This window comes from Dromaius novaehollandiae, chromosome 2 (genome assembly GCF_036370855.1).
Source record: "Dromaius novaehollandiae isolate bDroNov1 chromosome 2, bDroNov1.hap1, whole genome shotgun sequence".
Taxonomy (NCBI): Eukaryota; Metazoa; Chordata; class Aves; order Casuariiformes; family Dromaiidae; genus Dromaius; species Dromaius novaehollandiae.
This window is the reverse complement of record NC_088099.1, coordinates 11,643,401-11,660,834: the sequence shown is the minus strand read 5'-3', so window position 1 is coordinate 11,660,834 and position 17,434 is coordinate 11,643,401. Positions and strand designations below refer to the sequence as shown.

The following is a 17,434-nucleotide window of genomic DNA, read 5'->3' as shown; positions in this document are numbered from 1 at the left end:
AACCATTTTGCATTATCAGTATAACAATAAAAAGTTAAACATTTCACAGCGCTGCTGCCTTAAAAGAGCCTTAATAGCAAGCAAATGTGACTAAATTTTAATAATAGCCTCAAGTTATGAATTTTATATACGCTGCACTGGTAAAATTTCAAGTAAATGTGGCAGCCTTCAAAACCAAAAAATAAAAGTGAAATGCATTTTAGAATATTACTCACAATGTTTGTTCCAACAATGAAATGATTAGGATTAGAAGAGAAAAACTTAATTGTCAGTGTTTGTGGCATTCTCAGGCACATATCCTTTGGGAAAAGGCTGGGGAAAATATAAAGGTAAAAGATGATATAAATATAGAGGAACTTGCCTCCTAAAGCTATGCAAGTACATTAGTTGTTCTAAAATATGTATCAGCATCTCTAGGAAAAGTGTGCATTAAAAAAAAAAAAACTAATGAATATACTGTTAAATGTATCTCACGTAACAGTAATTTAACAAGGTATACGAAAAATTAGCTTTGTGAGATACACATGTAAAATCTAAAAGCCACAGTTTTCTTACCTGCTATTCAATTCTATAGTAGAACTATGTACTAACTTCACTTTCCCTCCAGGAATTAAACCTAAAATTACAAAAAATAATTTTTAAGCAATAAAGACTTTACTGCAGCTGATATAAGAACTTGGTACTAAAAAAGTACTATCATAAAATTAAAACCTAAGCTAAGAAAAAAGGAAACTTCATAATTAAATTGTTTCTTATAGTTCATGATATTCAAAAATCTTGCATTGTTTAGAATAGTTACTTCAGAATTCAAATCTGAAAACTTGTGACCTTTGACAGTCATCAAAGAAAGGACAGAGAAAGGGAAATGTTTTCTGTTTAAAATGAACTCGATTACCTATTTTTTTTATAGTATGCACATAGCATGATGCAATATTACTCTACAAAAGCCAACTCAATCAATGGTGAAAATGCACATTTATGTAAGTTGGATCCTAGGCAGTAAATTATTGTAATGAGAGACTGTAATAATGCTTCCATAAAGTTGCTTCACATTACTTATTAGTAAATAATAGCCCAAATAATTCAAATTTTTAAAATCTGAGAACTTTCTGAAGAGGAAAAGATGAATGCTGGTAACAGTACAGTTATGTCCAATACTCCATTTTGTACCTCTCCAGAGAAATAAAAACCCAGCTGTAGCAACTTAATATAGCCACACAATGCATAAGAGCTTATAAATGACAAAACTGATCAAAACTTCTAGTATATAATACGAAGCATTACTTTATTCTTTGTATATATATTTTAAAAGGTGTCAGCATTTTAATCGCTGCCTTTTCCAGTTAGCTATGTCAGTCCAGATTTGTTCAAAGAACAAAAAATATACTTTTCTTTATTCAGGTAACTCAAAATGAACGGACTTTGCTCTTTTGGTTTTTATGGGATCTTTCATCTCAGACCAAATTAAGCACCTTCGCAAAAAGAGAACTGTCATGATAATTATCAAAATGGAGATGTAGGCAACAATAAAAGCATTATAAAATCTTTGGTTAAAGTTAAAGAAAGAACAGCAAGACTCGGAAGGACATAAAATCTCATAATCCTTGAAAAAGAGCTATCAGAGGGACACAGAAAACTGCTTTAACATTCTAAGAAATGTGGCTGGCTGTGGTGGCAACTGCCAGTAAGAGATTAGAAGAGGAGATTCAGATAACAGTGAAGACTAGACTCATGGTGCCTAACCTATAATCCAGAATATCAGACATATGTCCTATTCAGAATTAATCTTTACCTCAATAATTTTGCCTTCATCTGAACTACTAGTTGTCATCACTGACCCTTCCTTCCCAGTAACTTCATAATTACAAAACTCACGCACTTAATTCTCTCTGATGCACAGTACTTACCTAAATCAGTCTGTGAACCAGCTAAATCAACTTTTTGTAATTCAACGACTACCTGAAAAGTCAATATTCAACATTAATAAACAATAAATATTTACCAGCCTGTAATTTTTCTTTTAACTAGTTGTAAGAAATAACTCTAAAGAAATGTTTAGATAGATAAGCCTGACATTACAGTGATTACAGGTAGATTCTCCATCCCTCTCAATCCCATGCAATGCTAAAGTAGCTTCCAATGTCTGCTGTATATCCCCTGCTGTAAGTGTTATAAGGCGGAAAATGGGAAATCACTTCCTATACTTAATCACTAGTTGGCAACTGTGTAAGAGGAAAAAAAAAAATCCTGTGCTTTTCACTACCCTTTCAAGAAGTGGAAGGGGCAGATCTGATGGGGCCTGAATCTGCTGCTACTGAAGTTACTTAGAGCTTTAAGGAACTTTACTATCCACCTAGAAGGAAAACATTCTGTCCGCTAAGCCATTCAGTTCCTCAAACAAGATTAACTCAAATGCAAACAACAGGTTTGCCCCAGAGATACCTGGGACAAAGCTATATGAGAGAAAGACTGAAAACATCTGGTACAAAGAAGACATTTCAGTGAGAGGAAAAGAGCAATAGACCTGGGGCTTAACCACCTGTCATATTTTAGGAAGGGTAATTTTATCTATAGATTTCCACATTTTGCCTCTTGAACACTTATTTGATATAAATTATGAATTGACTTCCCACGTACATTCAGTACAGTCTCCGATACCACTGCGATTCAAATAAAATAAAGTAGGTGGGTGGAAGAGGATCAAAGTTCATTATCCAATTACTAGAAATATGCGAACATATTCCTATGAAGCAGAACCGCTGATCACATGTCTTCATGAATTCCTGTACCTGTTTAACAGTTTAACATCCTGGCATTAGGGAGGCGGGTCAAAGATTTTGACGAGAATTCCAGTAGCGTTGCTGTACTTTTCAGGGAGGCAATTCTCATAAGAAAACCCAAATGTGTGTTGCTATATTTGAAGAAGCATATTATTATCACAACATGTGATACTCTTTTTTCATACACATATTACTCACCCACATATTGAGGATTCCATTTTCATCCATTGAAGCTATCTGGAATGGACAGCCTGACATTTCTACGGAAGGAAGAATAACAGTTTATATTTATATACTACCTTCATCTTAAAAGACACCCTTTTAAACCTTTAAACCATTTTAAACCTTTCCCAGACTAATACATCCTCTGAAAGTTTTGTGTTTCCCTCAGTGGCATAAAAAGTAAAAATGCCTAATTCTGCCCATGGAGAAAAAGGCATGAAACTAGTATGTTCTGCTTGTCCTACCAAAGAGGCAAATAATCTCTTTCTGCATCTTTTAAAATATGTGGATTCTGCATGTATTTCAGAACAGAACATAAAGTGCAATGAGATTAAAACTTGTAAAACCTGCATTGTGCAGCACATTTCTTTGGACTATTACGGATTTTAAGGTGAAAATCTGCAATGGGATTCATATAGCACGCTGCCTGAGAATTTTGAGGCATAAGGATTAAAGCCTCTTTGCAAAGGTTGGTCATAAGAAAATTAAAGCAAAGCGCACGGGAGAACTGCCAAGTACAGTCACATATTTTTCATGCTATCAGATAAAAACAATATAAACAACTTGCTCCACTGATTTAGATAGGTTTCTTCGGAATATTATAGAAGCACTGAGACCATCTCCAGAAGGAGTTTTTGGGTGATAACTCATTTTAGCATGGACAAACAAAATATTGTATTAAAAACAGAGATTATAACAAGCATGTACCCACATTTGTGGTAAAACTATGCTGAATGAACATTACATAAAAATGAAACCAGAAAATCAACATGGATGTTGCATGCAATTGATGCTACAGAGAACTTAAAAGGCAGAATGCAATTATGAATTGGAATCTGCTAGGATATATTTCTTTACTAGATACCTAAAGAAAGAATCAGATTTATTGATCCTTTAAAGAGCAGTTTACATACCCTCCTGATAAGAGAGGCCTGAGAGACCATAATTCTGCTCAGTGTAGAGAGAGGTTAAGACAGGTTCCACTGCTAGTACAGAAGAGGTGTGGTTTACTGAGTTTAGAATACCATCTGTAATTAACAATAATTAAAGGTAAGCATTATATTATTTTCAACAAAAACATCAACAAAACCCTAATCATTTTTTGGCTTATAGGACTATGATGATTACAAAGAAAGAATGACAAATAATGAACTTCATAAAAAGTTACTTTGTGAAAGTCTCAAACACAATAGTGTGAAATGTTTCCTAAATGAGCAAAAAATCTACTAAGTAAATCAGTGTTTCACCATTTGTTTTTACTTTTCATTTTTCAAATTGCTGCTGCATCATTTACGTGACGGAATGAGACACTTTGTTAAAATCTCTCGTTTCAGGATTTCCATAAAGAGAACTACGTTAATTTCAAGCTCCATAAGCACCAATAAATAATTGTTTGCTAAACAGGGAAGACAAAATTGAAATAATATGGCTCTTCCAAAGCATGATTTAGTGGAAAGTAATTACCCTTAAACAAAGAGTTCACCATAAGAAAATCTGTATTTACCCTTTAATAAGCTTTTAGAATAAATGTGTATTTACAGAAATTTCAATATGTCAGATCCTCTTGATTTCTAGACTTGCTCTGTATATTGAACTTAACCTCATTCAAAACTAAAGCTATACGGCTACCTAAGAATGCAGCATGAAAATCTGTTTGCTTATGTAAGCAATTAGATGAAAACACATACATGCCTTTGACTGTTGGCATACTATACATTTGACTACTGGCACACTGTCAACATAAGACCAAAAATCTTAAATCTCCTAAAAAAAAAAAAAATCTATCAAGGACAAACTAAAATATATTTTATGCCTACTGCAATATATACTTTACACCTAATATATATTTTATGCCTACTGCAATTAGATATGTTTATGAACAAGAGATGGTCATGTGTGTGTGTCTCCTCCCCCTTGCCCCCCCCTTTTTTTTAAGAATAATATCTCAGTATACATCAAGTGGTAGCTCCTGCACAAAAGAAGGAAAAATAAAGGAGGACTCACTTTGCAATAATAAAGTTACAAATGAACAATTGCTATGGGTTATTTTCCACTCTAGGGTGCAACACAGTGCCAGCCAAAATGGCACGAATTCACCCCTGAGATTAAGATAAATCAAGAGTCAAACTGACAGAACATGCATCTCATTCCTGATCTCTTAAGATACAACTACATACATTTAAAACTACTCTAAGAGTAATGACTCACTCATCTAGATAAATCTGCAAGGACAAACCTTGGTAATAGACAAAAAGACCCATTGACTTCCATCAGATTCATAAAACTGTAAGGCTCTGATGCACCAGTTCAGCTGCAGAATCAAATAATTTGGGTTAGATGTTCTAGTATGTCATTTATGTGCCCTACGTGAACTTCTGAATTTGTCGCCTGCAGATTACAAGGAAGTTTACAAAAGTCTACATTATTTTGATCATATACTAAGGGATCAGAAGTATAGAAAAAAGAAACACAATGTCAAGAAAATGTAAAAAGATGAAAGTGAAAGTAGGTCACCCAAAAGCACTTTTGAAAAGTAAACTTTCTTCTGGCTCCCAATATGTTTGCAACACTAATTTAGGCCACCTCTAAACTAGGGAATACTATGGAATGACTACCTCATTATTTCTGTTGCTCTACTCCTCTACCATTAGGAACCTGGAAGGAACATGCTGTGACTCCCAACTGGTCACAATGCTAGAGGTCTTGCTCATGTGGCAAGCTAGATGAAAACACATGTTCACTATCTCTAGAAATGTCTCAGTTGTATGTTGGAAGCAAGATCTGGACCAGACAGCTCTTGGGCCTCAAAGCTCAGGCACAGCTTCAGAATTCCTTCAACAAAAGACTAAAAGTAAATCTACGGAAGTCAGAATTCAGCTTGCTGTGTTATCCAGGCCACCTCTGACACTTGGCCTTCATATGCAACCTTAATTGTTGGACTGATGTACTATTATTAGCTCATATGCTAGTTGCCTGCAATTATGTGATCCCCAGAAGTATTTGTATATCCTGTGCTGACAATATCGTAAAAAGACACTTGTAGATGTAATAAAAATGAGAAATTTCTAAGATTATACATTGCTATAATAATTGATAGATTAATAAGCAATAAATGACCACAATCCTGACTCAAATTTTAGAGTATCTAGAGAGAATCCAGAAGTGATAAAGTTACATAGGCTGGATTTTCAAAAATGTGTAAGGATGATATTCAACATGAAGATTAAGACACATCGGTGCCTATATATGAGCTAGTTTTCCGAGATCTTTACAGTGAACTAAATGTGATCAATACAATCAATTCAGCTCATCAGTTACAGGTATCTACATTAGGTTGAGTTGAATAGCTCCATAGATCCCATAGAGTTGCACTCCATTGATTGTAACAGATCTTATATATGTATGCACTTAGATATGTATCTCACATGCATGCAGTTACACAGAGACACCCAGATTTAGGTGGTGTAATTTGCAAACTGAATTCAGCCTCTGAATGACTTTTGAAAAACTATGAGTTTCATGGTCTTAAATTACTTCCATTTTTAAAAATCCCTCCATCTTAATAAGTGGGGCTAAATGTATATTAAACAGAAATGCAAATTATATTAAGGCAGATAACACGATGTATATTGACCACACTAATGATTGCAGATGAGGTTGTGGCTGAATAGTCCATTTTAGTATTAAAATGCTCCTTAAGAGTCTGCATCCGATCCACCTCTCTATTCTCATTGCTTCGTGTATATTTTACACTGGCTTATATTCCTTTACAGCCATTACTGATAGGTAACTTCTACTAGACTAAATATAATCTCTGATGTGGCTAAACTGGACTGTTGAAAAACAAAGCTCTTAGCAGAACTTGCAGTGGACAGTCTTGTCGCCTGTGAAATGATGAATTAAAACGCGCAGGTACTAACCAGTGGAAAATGTTGGAACTCTAAATGCCCAGTCAGTTCCGCTGAACGTCATGTGAGGGTGCATTCTTGAGTCTTCCCGAAGATCCCACACCAACAATGAACCATCTATTGTTCCAGCGAACACTAAGGTTGTTTTACTGGGACTAATGCAACAACTTAGCACCTGTTAAGCCAGGAAAAATTTACACCATTAAAATTAAGAAACAGACCGATAATTTGATAACTTGAAATATGTTCGCTCTTCCTAGACATGCAAATCCAGAAAAGCTGGATTACAGAATTTGGCTACAGAAGGACAACTTAGGTAAAACAGAAATAGGATAGAAAACTTCCAGCAGGCCCTCTCTTTCCAAAAGAATTGTTGTGTTAACTATATCTACTGCTGCGAAGCTGAAAGGGGTGATTCAACTGTATGGTAAGAGCTGTAGGTAGAAACGAGTCCTGGCAACCTTTAATCCAGCTGTTCTATTTCTGTTTGCTCTCCAGTCATGAAATGGAGTCAGAGAGAAAAAAAAAAAAAAAAAAAAAAAAAAAAGCATGACGATCACAAAGCTCTACCACTAAAGTAAAAAATGGATGAGGGTAGGGTTTTACTCACTTGGGCAAATGTGTTTTTTAAAAGACAATACCACTTGCAGCAAGACAGGAGAACAAAACATACATAATAAAGTCATTTGTTCAATAGGCAACTACACAATGTTATTAAACCATACCTCTGAGTCACATATTAAAACTTTCTGAAGACTGGAAGGCTGCCAGACATTCCAGACACATATGATGCTCTTTCTGTTCAGTAAAGTAACACCTGCCTTCTCAGGTAATCCATGAGCAGAAAGCAGCATCTGCCTCTGAACTTGAGAGACATAAAGGCAGGATATTTTTCGGTCTAAATCACACACACAAAAAAAGAAAGAAAAAAAGGAAAGCTCACTGTAGTTGAAAAAGAATAATAAGCTGCTATAGCAACAATCAAAGAAGCTAAGATGTAATTATGAAGAAAATATCTATTAACAGTGGATTGCTTCTGATGCTATACCAGAAAAGAGGAGGGACAGAACAAGAAGTCCAAAAAACTGAAAGGAAGTAGGAAGCAAAAAGGAACAGAGTCAGAAAGTTAACAGAAATCTGGGCATAAGTGAGCCAATCAAAGAGTCTGATCTGATGCAAGTATATACACAGAAAATTAAGCTCAGTCTCAAACAGGAAACAGAGAGCACAGGCCAGGCTACAGAATCAATATATGCATTCTTCTGCTTCATCATATGTGCTCATGCTAGAAAATGCATGTTTATCATGTTGTGAACGGTCTTCTCACTCCTAATCATGGGTGTTTTAATTTTCGTTTTCTTTTCATTTGAACTTTTACTGGGTATATGGGGAAGATTTAGTTGCGGTTCAAATATATCAGGCTATACTCTCCCAGTTCAGTAAGCTTGCCTTATTTGTAACTTGTGACCTACTGCCAACAAAAAGAGCCTAAATGAAATGATATCCTTTGGGACGGGCCTTCAACAACAGATCAAGAAAATACGCCCAGGACATCCCTACGTCATGCTAATCACTGGTATATTTTTGGCTCCATGGTAACCACACACTGATGTTCCCTGTGTGAAATCAATCTGCACAGAGTTATAGCAAGATTAGAGGAATAAAAAGAAGTGAGCTTTACATTATCCTTATATCCTGATATGTGCTGTTTGCAATTCAGCCACAATAAAGAGCCTGGCACTTTGCATAAGGAAGAAGGGTTCACACTGTATACTAAAAGGTGTATAATAAAGTTCCCTTACCACGGAGGAATGGTTGGTTAGTATTTAACTGGAAACAGCTATCACTAATAGACAGACTGGTTCGTCGAGATCTTAGTTTCCACCTGGGTTGTGTTGCAACTTGATCCTCCTCTAGCAAAACAGCGATCACCTTTCAAACATAATTATATTTACAGAAATAAAAGGGTCATCTTATCTTTCAGTTTTGCTATTTGTAGCTTGCAAAAGCACATGGATGAATTTAATAAAGTTTTATCAACTCTCTTGCTAATTTTATATCTTTGCAAGTAGGGCTTAATACAGCTGTAAAATTTGCACAGCTCTGGTTCCATTCCTTTGCAGAGAGATGAATCTCACTGATAATGAGTATTATTTAATTCATTTATTTAAATTAGTCAGAACAAGTACTGTAAGTGATCTACCACACTGCATGCTTATGCACACAGCTCCCCAAGGATATTAAGTACGTAAGTGTACCTGGCAAGCAGACTGGAGAAAATTTGCTAATCTTTGTGAATCAATTTTAGGTGTTAGAGCACTATTCACTGACATCTCCTGGCTGTTTATAGGACCTATGAAAAACAAAAAACAAAACCAAACTGGAGGTTTCAAAAAGGAATGAGTTAATAAAACTGCAAGAACAATGTAATGTTTAAGAACGATGAGAATAACAAATCAACTTTTCTTCAGCAGTAACAATGGCAGTAACTTCAGCAGTAACAGCAAGACAAGATCTGTTGGAGAATCCTACCTCCTGCCAAGAGAAACAGCAAACCAGAAGGACAGAACTTCTTCCTTCCCCATCCATCAGGGGATGGGATCAAATCAGGGGATTCAGAGTGTCTGCAGTAGGCTGCTATTGGCACAACTTGCCCCAAATCCTGACAATCGGAGGGGGTTCAAAAGAGAAAGCCTATGTGCGTACATCTAGACAAGACTATGATTAAAATGTTGTTCACCTCCAGATACAAGGGCACCTTCTCCTGGATGCTGTGTCCATTTCTCCAATGTCTCAACTTCCTCAGTCTGAATGTCTCTCTCAATATTATCCTCATTATACTGAACATAAGCCTAAAGTAGAAAGATAACATATGGGTAACGCAGCTAAGAATGACAGAACTTAATTGAATAGAACTTGAATATTCATTTCTTAATTGATGAGTTCAACCTCTTCTGTTTGTGAATTCACATCCAAGGAAAGTGACACAGGCTGTATAGCCAGTGCATGCAGAGTCAACTAGATTTTGTCCAGGAGTGGTGGATGTGCTGCAAAAATACAGGAAGTCTTACATTGTGCACAAATGTTAAGCCCAGCATTCCTGGCACAGTGAGCCACAAATGTACAGAAAGTCCATTATAAAATGGGGAAGGAACACACAAGACAGCTCTCTTCTAACTGAAAAAGGTGGAATATGGCCTGTCTGGCCAAAAAGATGTGATATTATTGCTTTATGGCTATTAAGGATGAGAGATAAAAAATATTAATTTTTTACTTTACAGTCCTATTAGCTTTAGTAACTTACTTTTGTAAGGAAAACTATTTTCCAAAACAGGAATCAGCACTTTCAAGATTTAAATATTACTAAAAATCAGTTACCCACCTGTTTAGTGTTTATTTTACCAAAATTCCTGATATACATGTCGTACTCATTTACAGGAGGCAAATCCAGTAATGTAAAACTAACTGAGAAGTCCAGATCAATTAGGTGGAGAAGTTCTGAACTCCGTTTTCTTTAAAAAGTATTACAAAAGAGAAATACAAAAATAGTTAAGACTAAGTATATGGTATTCTAAAAGAAAAATTACCTGATATTGCACAATACTACAGATTTAACAATACATTGACTCATGTGAACTGAAACTGTACCAAAGTTAATTCATAGATAAATATATATCAGTAGAAATATATATAATACTGCTGAGTTCTCATTTAATGTGACAGAGATAATGATCATATTTGAAAATGGAGAAATTATATGGTTTATTATACCGACAAGCCCAAATTTTCAGAAGCCTGGAAACATCTTGAAGAACTACTCAAAAGCTATTCTGTGAGATAATAGATGAACATTAAATTCTTTCTGCAATTAGGATGATGGCTAATACTCAAGTCATTTTATTATGTAAGTTGCATCAACTATGAGTGCACATGCTTTACAAGGATGAAGTATAATAGGTTTGTTTTTGTTAGACTTATACAAATCTGTTTTGAATGACCTCCTAAGCTACCTCCAATGGTAATAAACTGCCTTTAACTTGTTCCTCTTTACACATAACAGGAAAGCAAATCACAGTAACAGTAATCCTAAAATATATTTTAAGTATATACATGAAATGAATTTATTGTTGATTCATGACCTACGGACATGAACACTGACCTCTTCCACAAACAGTAGGCCTCCAAAAACCATCAGTTACTGGACTAGAGGACTCATGCTAAACTGTATGAAAATGAGCATTCAGGATAGATGTATACGATGTATTTTTCCCACACACATTTTTCTTTTGTTTAGAACAAGATTGTCACATCACACACTTTGTGAGATACCTGAATCTTTGTTCTATGAACTGCCAAATCTTTCTGTTTTCCTAAATTCAGTTTCCGGAACGACAAAAATTAACTTACCTGCCTTATTTATAGCTTCTGTGATCCAGCTTACCTCATTCCTTTTAATTTTTGCCAACCTCATCTCTTAATTTTTTCATCTTTTCTCACAAATAAAACTACGTTTAGATTATTAACCGGACATTAAGTCTATCTTCCTATATTGCATCTTGCTCTGACAACATGCTAAAAATATTTATGTCATATTACTTGTTATCATCAACTAGAGTGAGATTCCTACTGCCCCACTTGTAAGGAAGTGTGGATAACTGCAGTACAGTCAACCTTGTCACATTTTACATGATGATCTGTCTAGTTTAATGTCATAACACTTAAGATATTATTTGATTTTAAGAGTTAACTGCTTAAATCAGATACAGATGTCTGTTTACATGTTAATTCCACTCTGTTGCTACAGTACAGATTTCTAGACAATAGGAAAATTTTTGTCTTCTTGTCTCTTTCTCTCTCTCTTCCACTTTCATGTTTTTTTAAATGTATGCTTATTATAAATACAACCCACATATGGTTATGAGTCTGTAGTAATTCCATACCTAAATAGTCTTCCAGATGCATATTTTAGTTACAATTTCCTCCCAGTAAGATAGTCTTTGGAAACTGAATGGACTAGAGCAACGTGAGTGGCATTGCACTGCCAACATTTTAGGTTGTGTTCTTCTTCATGTATCAGGGCAATTTCCACATCTCCTTTTTCTTACTTAAAGACATCTATGATATTTTCTTATCCACGTTTTTTGTTTCTGTTTCTACTTCCTACTACCCCAACTCTTCACAACCCTTGCGGACAAGGAGTGCTGAGATTAATTCAAACTCACAAAAGTTGCTTCCTAGTGACAAATCTTACTGAGACATTCAGACAAATTCTTAAATGAAACAAATTAGCCTCAGTGTTAATGCTGACAATTCCAAAGTGTCACTATTCATTTACAGAATGCTTTAAGTTTATCTACTGGTAGCAATGTATTGTTGTAGCCTTAAATTCCCCCAAACTCTTCTTTTTTCTATGAAAATGCTAGTTATCTTGACAGGCTATACAGATAGTATATAAACAAAGTAATATACGTAGCTAGTTATCTATACAGGCTATATGCATTTGCATGAAAAGCATTTGAATTAGATCTGATGGGTCATTTTACTGACGTTTAGTTTTCTAAAGCTATTTATCTAAACTACTTGTCCAGACTCCCTCTACAATCAGTATCAGTAGAGAGTGGCAAGCATTTTAGAAGCCAGTTCTTCAGACAGATGCCTTTCTGAAGTTCCTCATCTCTCTCCACTGTCTAGAGATATGAACTTGCATAAGATTTAGGTATATAAATTTAGGCAAGATGAATTACACCGCCTAGTCAATAAAAGCTCTCTTATGTGAACACTAGCCTCTAATGTATATACAAAGCAATGTAATCTAGTAATATCACTAAAACTTACTATTCTTGCTTTGTGTGTCCAATTAACGTAACAGAAAATTGGAGATGTGTACTGGGCTTCACAGAAATTATCTAAATCTGCAGGTCCTGGTAAGTTCCACTAGAAACAGGCATCAATTTGATTCTTTAACATGAAGCTGTCTTAGACGTCTCAAATCTAGATCAGTAATAACATGTTTTTACACCAACTGGTGCTGTTCTCAAAATGGAATATGCTATTTTGGCAATAGTATGTACCATATAGAGTCTTGATTATTTCAAGAGATTACAGTTGTGCAGAGCTCTAAGAGAAGCTAAAAGGCTTGCTCTGCATTACTAGAAGTCGATATCTAATTAAGTGATTGAAGAATCATATAGAGACATGACCACATGGGCAACTCCTTCTGTAATAAATTGATACACATAAACTGATATACAGATACTGATATACATTTCTATTATAAAACTCACATATAGAAAAGCCTGTAAGCTATATGTACTTAAAAACTAATTACTGTTAGGTTACAAAATATCTGACTTTAAAAGCTGCAAGTTTATAAACTTCACATATTTCAAATATTAGGAAAAGGTATCTTACATGGCGAGTTGCCATTTTGTGTACATAATTTAAAAGACACTTACTTTTGCTTACTAGCCATGCTTTGGCTACTTTGTCGTTGGTTTGCCGTTTCAAAATCCATGAATATTCCACAGAAAGAGCTCCTGGCAGGAGGATATTGCCTTTCTGTGATATTATAAAATGTTGTTAGTGTTATAATTCACACTTTATACCACATTAAAATGTAAAGCAGCAAGTATAAAAAGCAACAGATTCATTACCATGCAGCTACTAAATGTTACTAGTTTGCATATTACAAAGCCTCTAGCACAGTATGGCTACAATAAGCTTCTTAACTTTACTAACAGGCCAGGCTTTTTCTCTTATTATGCTCATGTATTAGTCAATTAAAGATAAGTGACTACTGCAATTTTTAGTTTAGAAAACTTTGATCCAGTTTCTTCCTTCTTAAAACTATCAGCCGTTTTTTTTGCCATTAGCAGGTCCCTTGTTTCCCTGTACACAGTAAATTGCTGCATGAGCAATTTTAAATCAGATCAAATTCACCCAGACTAACCGACGGCAGTAAACGCTGCACCTCTACACAGGAATTGGTCACTACAGCTAATGGACAACCGTATCAACAGAAAAGAAGCTAATACTCTTGGATGAACAAGCAAAACATTGAAAATTGTTGTTTGAAAAGCAGTAGTTTGTGGACTGATTACGATACCTGATGCCATCTTGATTGTACACTCTGTTCTGGCTAGGATGTAACCAATTGATTTTAATAGCTAACTCCCAGTCAGTACTGATGACGTTCAACTTCCTCAGAAGAAGACTGCCTTCTTTAGATAATACTTGTAAAGTGCTTTTGAACTTCTAAAAATCATTACCAGAATGGTCAAAAACCATTTTAACCAAAATGAAAAACAACTTTGTCAAATGAGATGGTTGTGTAATTTACAATAAAGCAGTAAATGCTATAATTCAGAATTTTAAAATCTGCTTTTATATTAGAATTCTATATCATTCATTAGATCGATATTGTTTACTGGACTCTGGTATTAATTCTATATTGTCTATTAGAAAAACAAAACAACAAGAAATGCATAAATCTTCTGCGAGAAGAAATCCGTATTACAATATATTGGTTCTTACACAAAAGCACTTAAAAAATTTTCCCTCCTTATTTGGGAGACATACTTACATAATAATGCTTTTCAAAAACCAAATAAAGCCTATTCAGTACAGTACAACAACATGAAAACTGAAAGTCAAGTCAAATTCCAAAGACCCTGCAATCACAACTCAATTAGAAATTCTACAGATGCGGTAAAGACTTGCAGAAATTCTATCCCATTCTTCCACAACTATTAGCTCTGAGGTACTCTGTACAGTGTGGTGTATAGAGTAAAAAGCTGTGTAAAATTCTTTTGCACAGTGTTCCCATACAGTTATTCACAAGTGAATTGCGCAAAGGGGAATCAGGGCTGTAGTCAGCTAAATAGATAGATCTGGCACTCACAGAAGTCAGATCAACTGAATATAAGACAGCAATTTTATAGTCACTTTTCAAAAAAAAAAAAAAAAATGCTGTGTTCCTTTAATTTTAAAAGCAACACAGAAAACAGTATCTATACTTTTCTCATCTTCCTGACCAGAGCTGTGGCTTCAACCATATTTCAAGGAAAAAGGCCAATCCATATCACAGGAAGACCCAAACTGTTCTACCACTCCTCCACCTTTCAAAACCCAGACTCCCCCACCTTCCTCTTACCCAAAATAAGAGATATTAAATGTTAACATGTAAATTTTTATACTTCACATTTTAAATGATTAGTAATGCCTCTGAATCATTCTTTAGCTATGTGAAAGTTACAGTACTTACCCACAACCTAAAGTGACTCATACAGATTACCAGATTTTTGCCTTAAGGCAGATTTTTAGAAAAAGTAGCCTGTTTACTCATGAGGAGTTTTGTGTGTTACTCATACATTTAATAAAAAAAGACCAATGCCTAGTCACATACCGATGATTGGTTCCTTTTTTTCATTTTCGATTTTCTGTGGCAGTGAAGTAAAAATTCTATCATTTTCTGCATTAATTGCTCTTTGAATTTCTTCAATTTCTGATGTTTTGGAAATAGAAATCTCTCTTAGTTTTTCTTCTGCAATTCTTTCTTCACCACTTTTGTCTTCATTACCATCAACAAAATCATCTTCATAATCCTTTAAAAATAGCAGACTTTTAATAAGTAATAAACATGAATTACGTATCTTGTATTTTTCAAGATGTTTTAAAGGCATTATGAAATGCATTCCCCATAAAAATAAAATTCTCGTACAGGTGGCTACAAACCCCCTGACACCCTGACTGAAAAGCTTTTAAAAATAACTATTTGATATAAAGGAAAAAAACATATTTTAAGTCTGTGGTAATTTAAAATCAAGAAAAGACAATCCCACAGTGTTGTTTCTCACTATCTCCCAAAAACCCATTTATTTTTTTAAAATATCCTAAGGTAGGATTTATATGTATATCTTAAAGAAAGACAATGATGATGGTCAGTAGCATACATGCGTCATAGGCATAGAAAGTTATTTATCTGCTAGTTTGGATTTAAGCTGCCTTTCTACTGCAGACTCAAATTTATCTAGCTTCCAAACTATCTGGTTGCAAATCCACACTTAGGCACATGCTTTGATAATTTTTTGGAGCATAGCTAAGACAATTCATCTCATGCTAAAGTAAACATCTAATATAAGTGATATGAACAAGCCTAAAAGTGCTTGTTTCTCTCCACTGAGTGCAAAGGGATACTACGATGACGAGCTCAACTGTTGAACCCTGCACCTAAGGTAAGTGGAGATGAATTCCACCCTGGTTGAACACGGATCACAATGTGATTGGTTTGGGTAGCAATGAAAGCACATTCAGCACACTCTTCTATCTTAAATAACTTTAAAGTAAATAAAAGAGAGCTAGAAGATAAGAGAGTTCAATTCAACAAATTCTCAAGAGAGTTGTAGTGTGTCAGTATCTTCTTCTATGATATTTTTGAAATAGAAAAGAATGAAGTCTTTTCTCCTCCTGAAACTGATAATGTGCTACAGATTATTTAAGAAATTCAACTTTTTTTTTCCAGAAAAGTATTTAAGTAATTGAAGTCCAGAAATGCAGAAAAAGAATCTTACGAAGACTTTGACTGAATAGCTAAAGTTAGTTCCCAATGAAGTCTAAGTAAATGTATACAGGAGTTTCTACATAACATTTTAGTTACACATTATCAACTGTTGTAGATAATAGCCAAGTTAAGGCCACTTACAAAAAAAAAAAAAAAAAAAAAAAAAAAAAGCATTAAAAAATCATGTAACATCCCATGTTTTTTATTTCAGTGAATATAATTGAAATTATTTCAAAAGGACAATTTTATGCTTATACTTACTTCAAAATCATCTTCGTAATTTGTTGAAAAGTTATCAAATCCTGTATCTGCATTATAGATGCAGGTATCTTTTATTTCCTAAAAGAGTAAAACAGACGAAGCCATTATATAATCTCTTCAAAAATTAAATCTTAATCTGCCAAATCTTAAATAAATGAACAGTTCTTCTCAAATTCCATACATTTCAAACAAATATAATTCTCAGTAATATGCAAAAAACTTAGTTCAGAAATATAAATAGATAAACATATATTAACTATATGTTAATTATATTAATTAACTATAATTATAAATTAACTATATTAACTATTATAACTATAATTAGTGATAAGTATCAATATAAAAATAATAATATAAGAACACAAAATAGAACTCAAACCTATTTTGGGAACACCAACTGCTTTTCCAACAGTATTTTTATTGGGAAAAATAAAAAAAATTGCTGTGTTGCCTACAATTTCAACAGTATACAGTAGTTTTCATGATATGATAACAAGAACATAAGACTGTTCTACTTTTTAGAGGATCAAGATTTTTAGAGGATAGAGAAAGAGAACAATCTGCATATATTAGTTGATCCAGGATGACTGTCCAGCACAGTGGTAAGAGCTGTGTGGATCAAACCTAAGAATATATTTCTTTCAGAAACAGAGAAGTATTTATGCTGTGCATTACACAAGGCACTGATGACAGTTCACATTCAA

General features: G+C 34.3%; 1 protein-coding gene across 6 annotated transcripts in view; it reads right to left on the bottom strand.

Annotated features, from left to right (window-relative positions):
• The window catches only part of DYNC2I1 (dynein 2 intermediate chain 1), a 32,042-nt gene that overhangs the window by 2,428 nt on the left and 12,180 nt on the right, over positions 1–17,434 (bottom strand). For 5 of the 6 annotated variants that reach the window (XM_064505753.1, XM_026103279.2, XM_026103295.2 and 2 more), the window contains exons 8-21: positions 16,731–16,808; positions 15,315–15,513; positions 13,366–13,468; positions 10,293–10,422; positions 9,651–9,762; positions 9,169–9,263; positions 8,713–8,842; positions 7,636–7,808; positions 6,923–7,085; positions 3,917–4,030; positions 2,979–3,040; positions 1,908–1,959; positions 556–616; positions 216–312 (exon numbers count right to left, since the gene is read on the bottom strand). In XM_064505753.1, coding sequence (XP_064361823.1) covers positions 216–312; positions 556–616; positions 1,908–1,959; positions 2,979–3,040; positions 3,917–4,030; positions 6,923–7,085; positions 7,636–7,808; positions 8,713–8,842; positions 9,169–9,263; positions 9,651–9,762; positions 10,293–10,422; positions 13,366–13,468; positions 15,315–15,513; positions 16,731–16,808 — 1,569 coding nt within the window. The remainder of the gene's footprint in view (positions 1–215; positions 313–555; positions 617–1,907; positions 1,960–2,978; positions 3,041–3,916; positions 4,031–6,922; positions 7,086–7,635; positions 7,809–8,712; positions 8,843–9,168; positions 9,264–9,650; positions 9,763–10,292; positions 10,423–13,365; positions 13,469–15,314; positions 15,514–16,730; positions 16,809–17,434) is intronic. The other variant, XM_026103306.2, reaches the window with a different exon arrangement.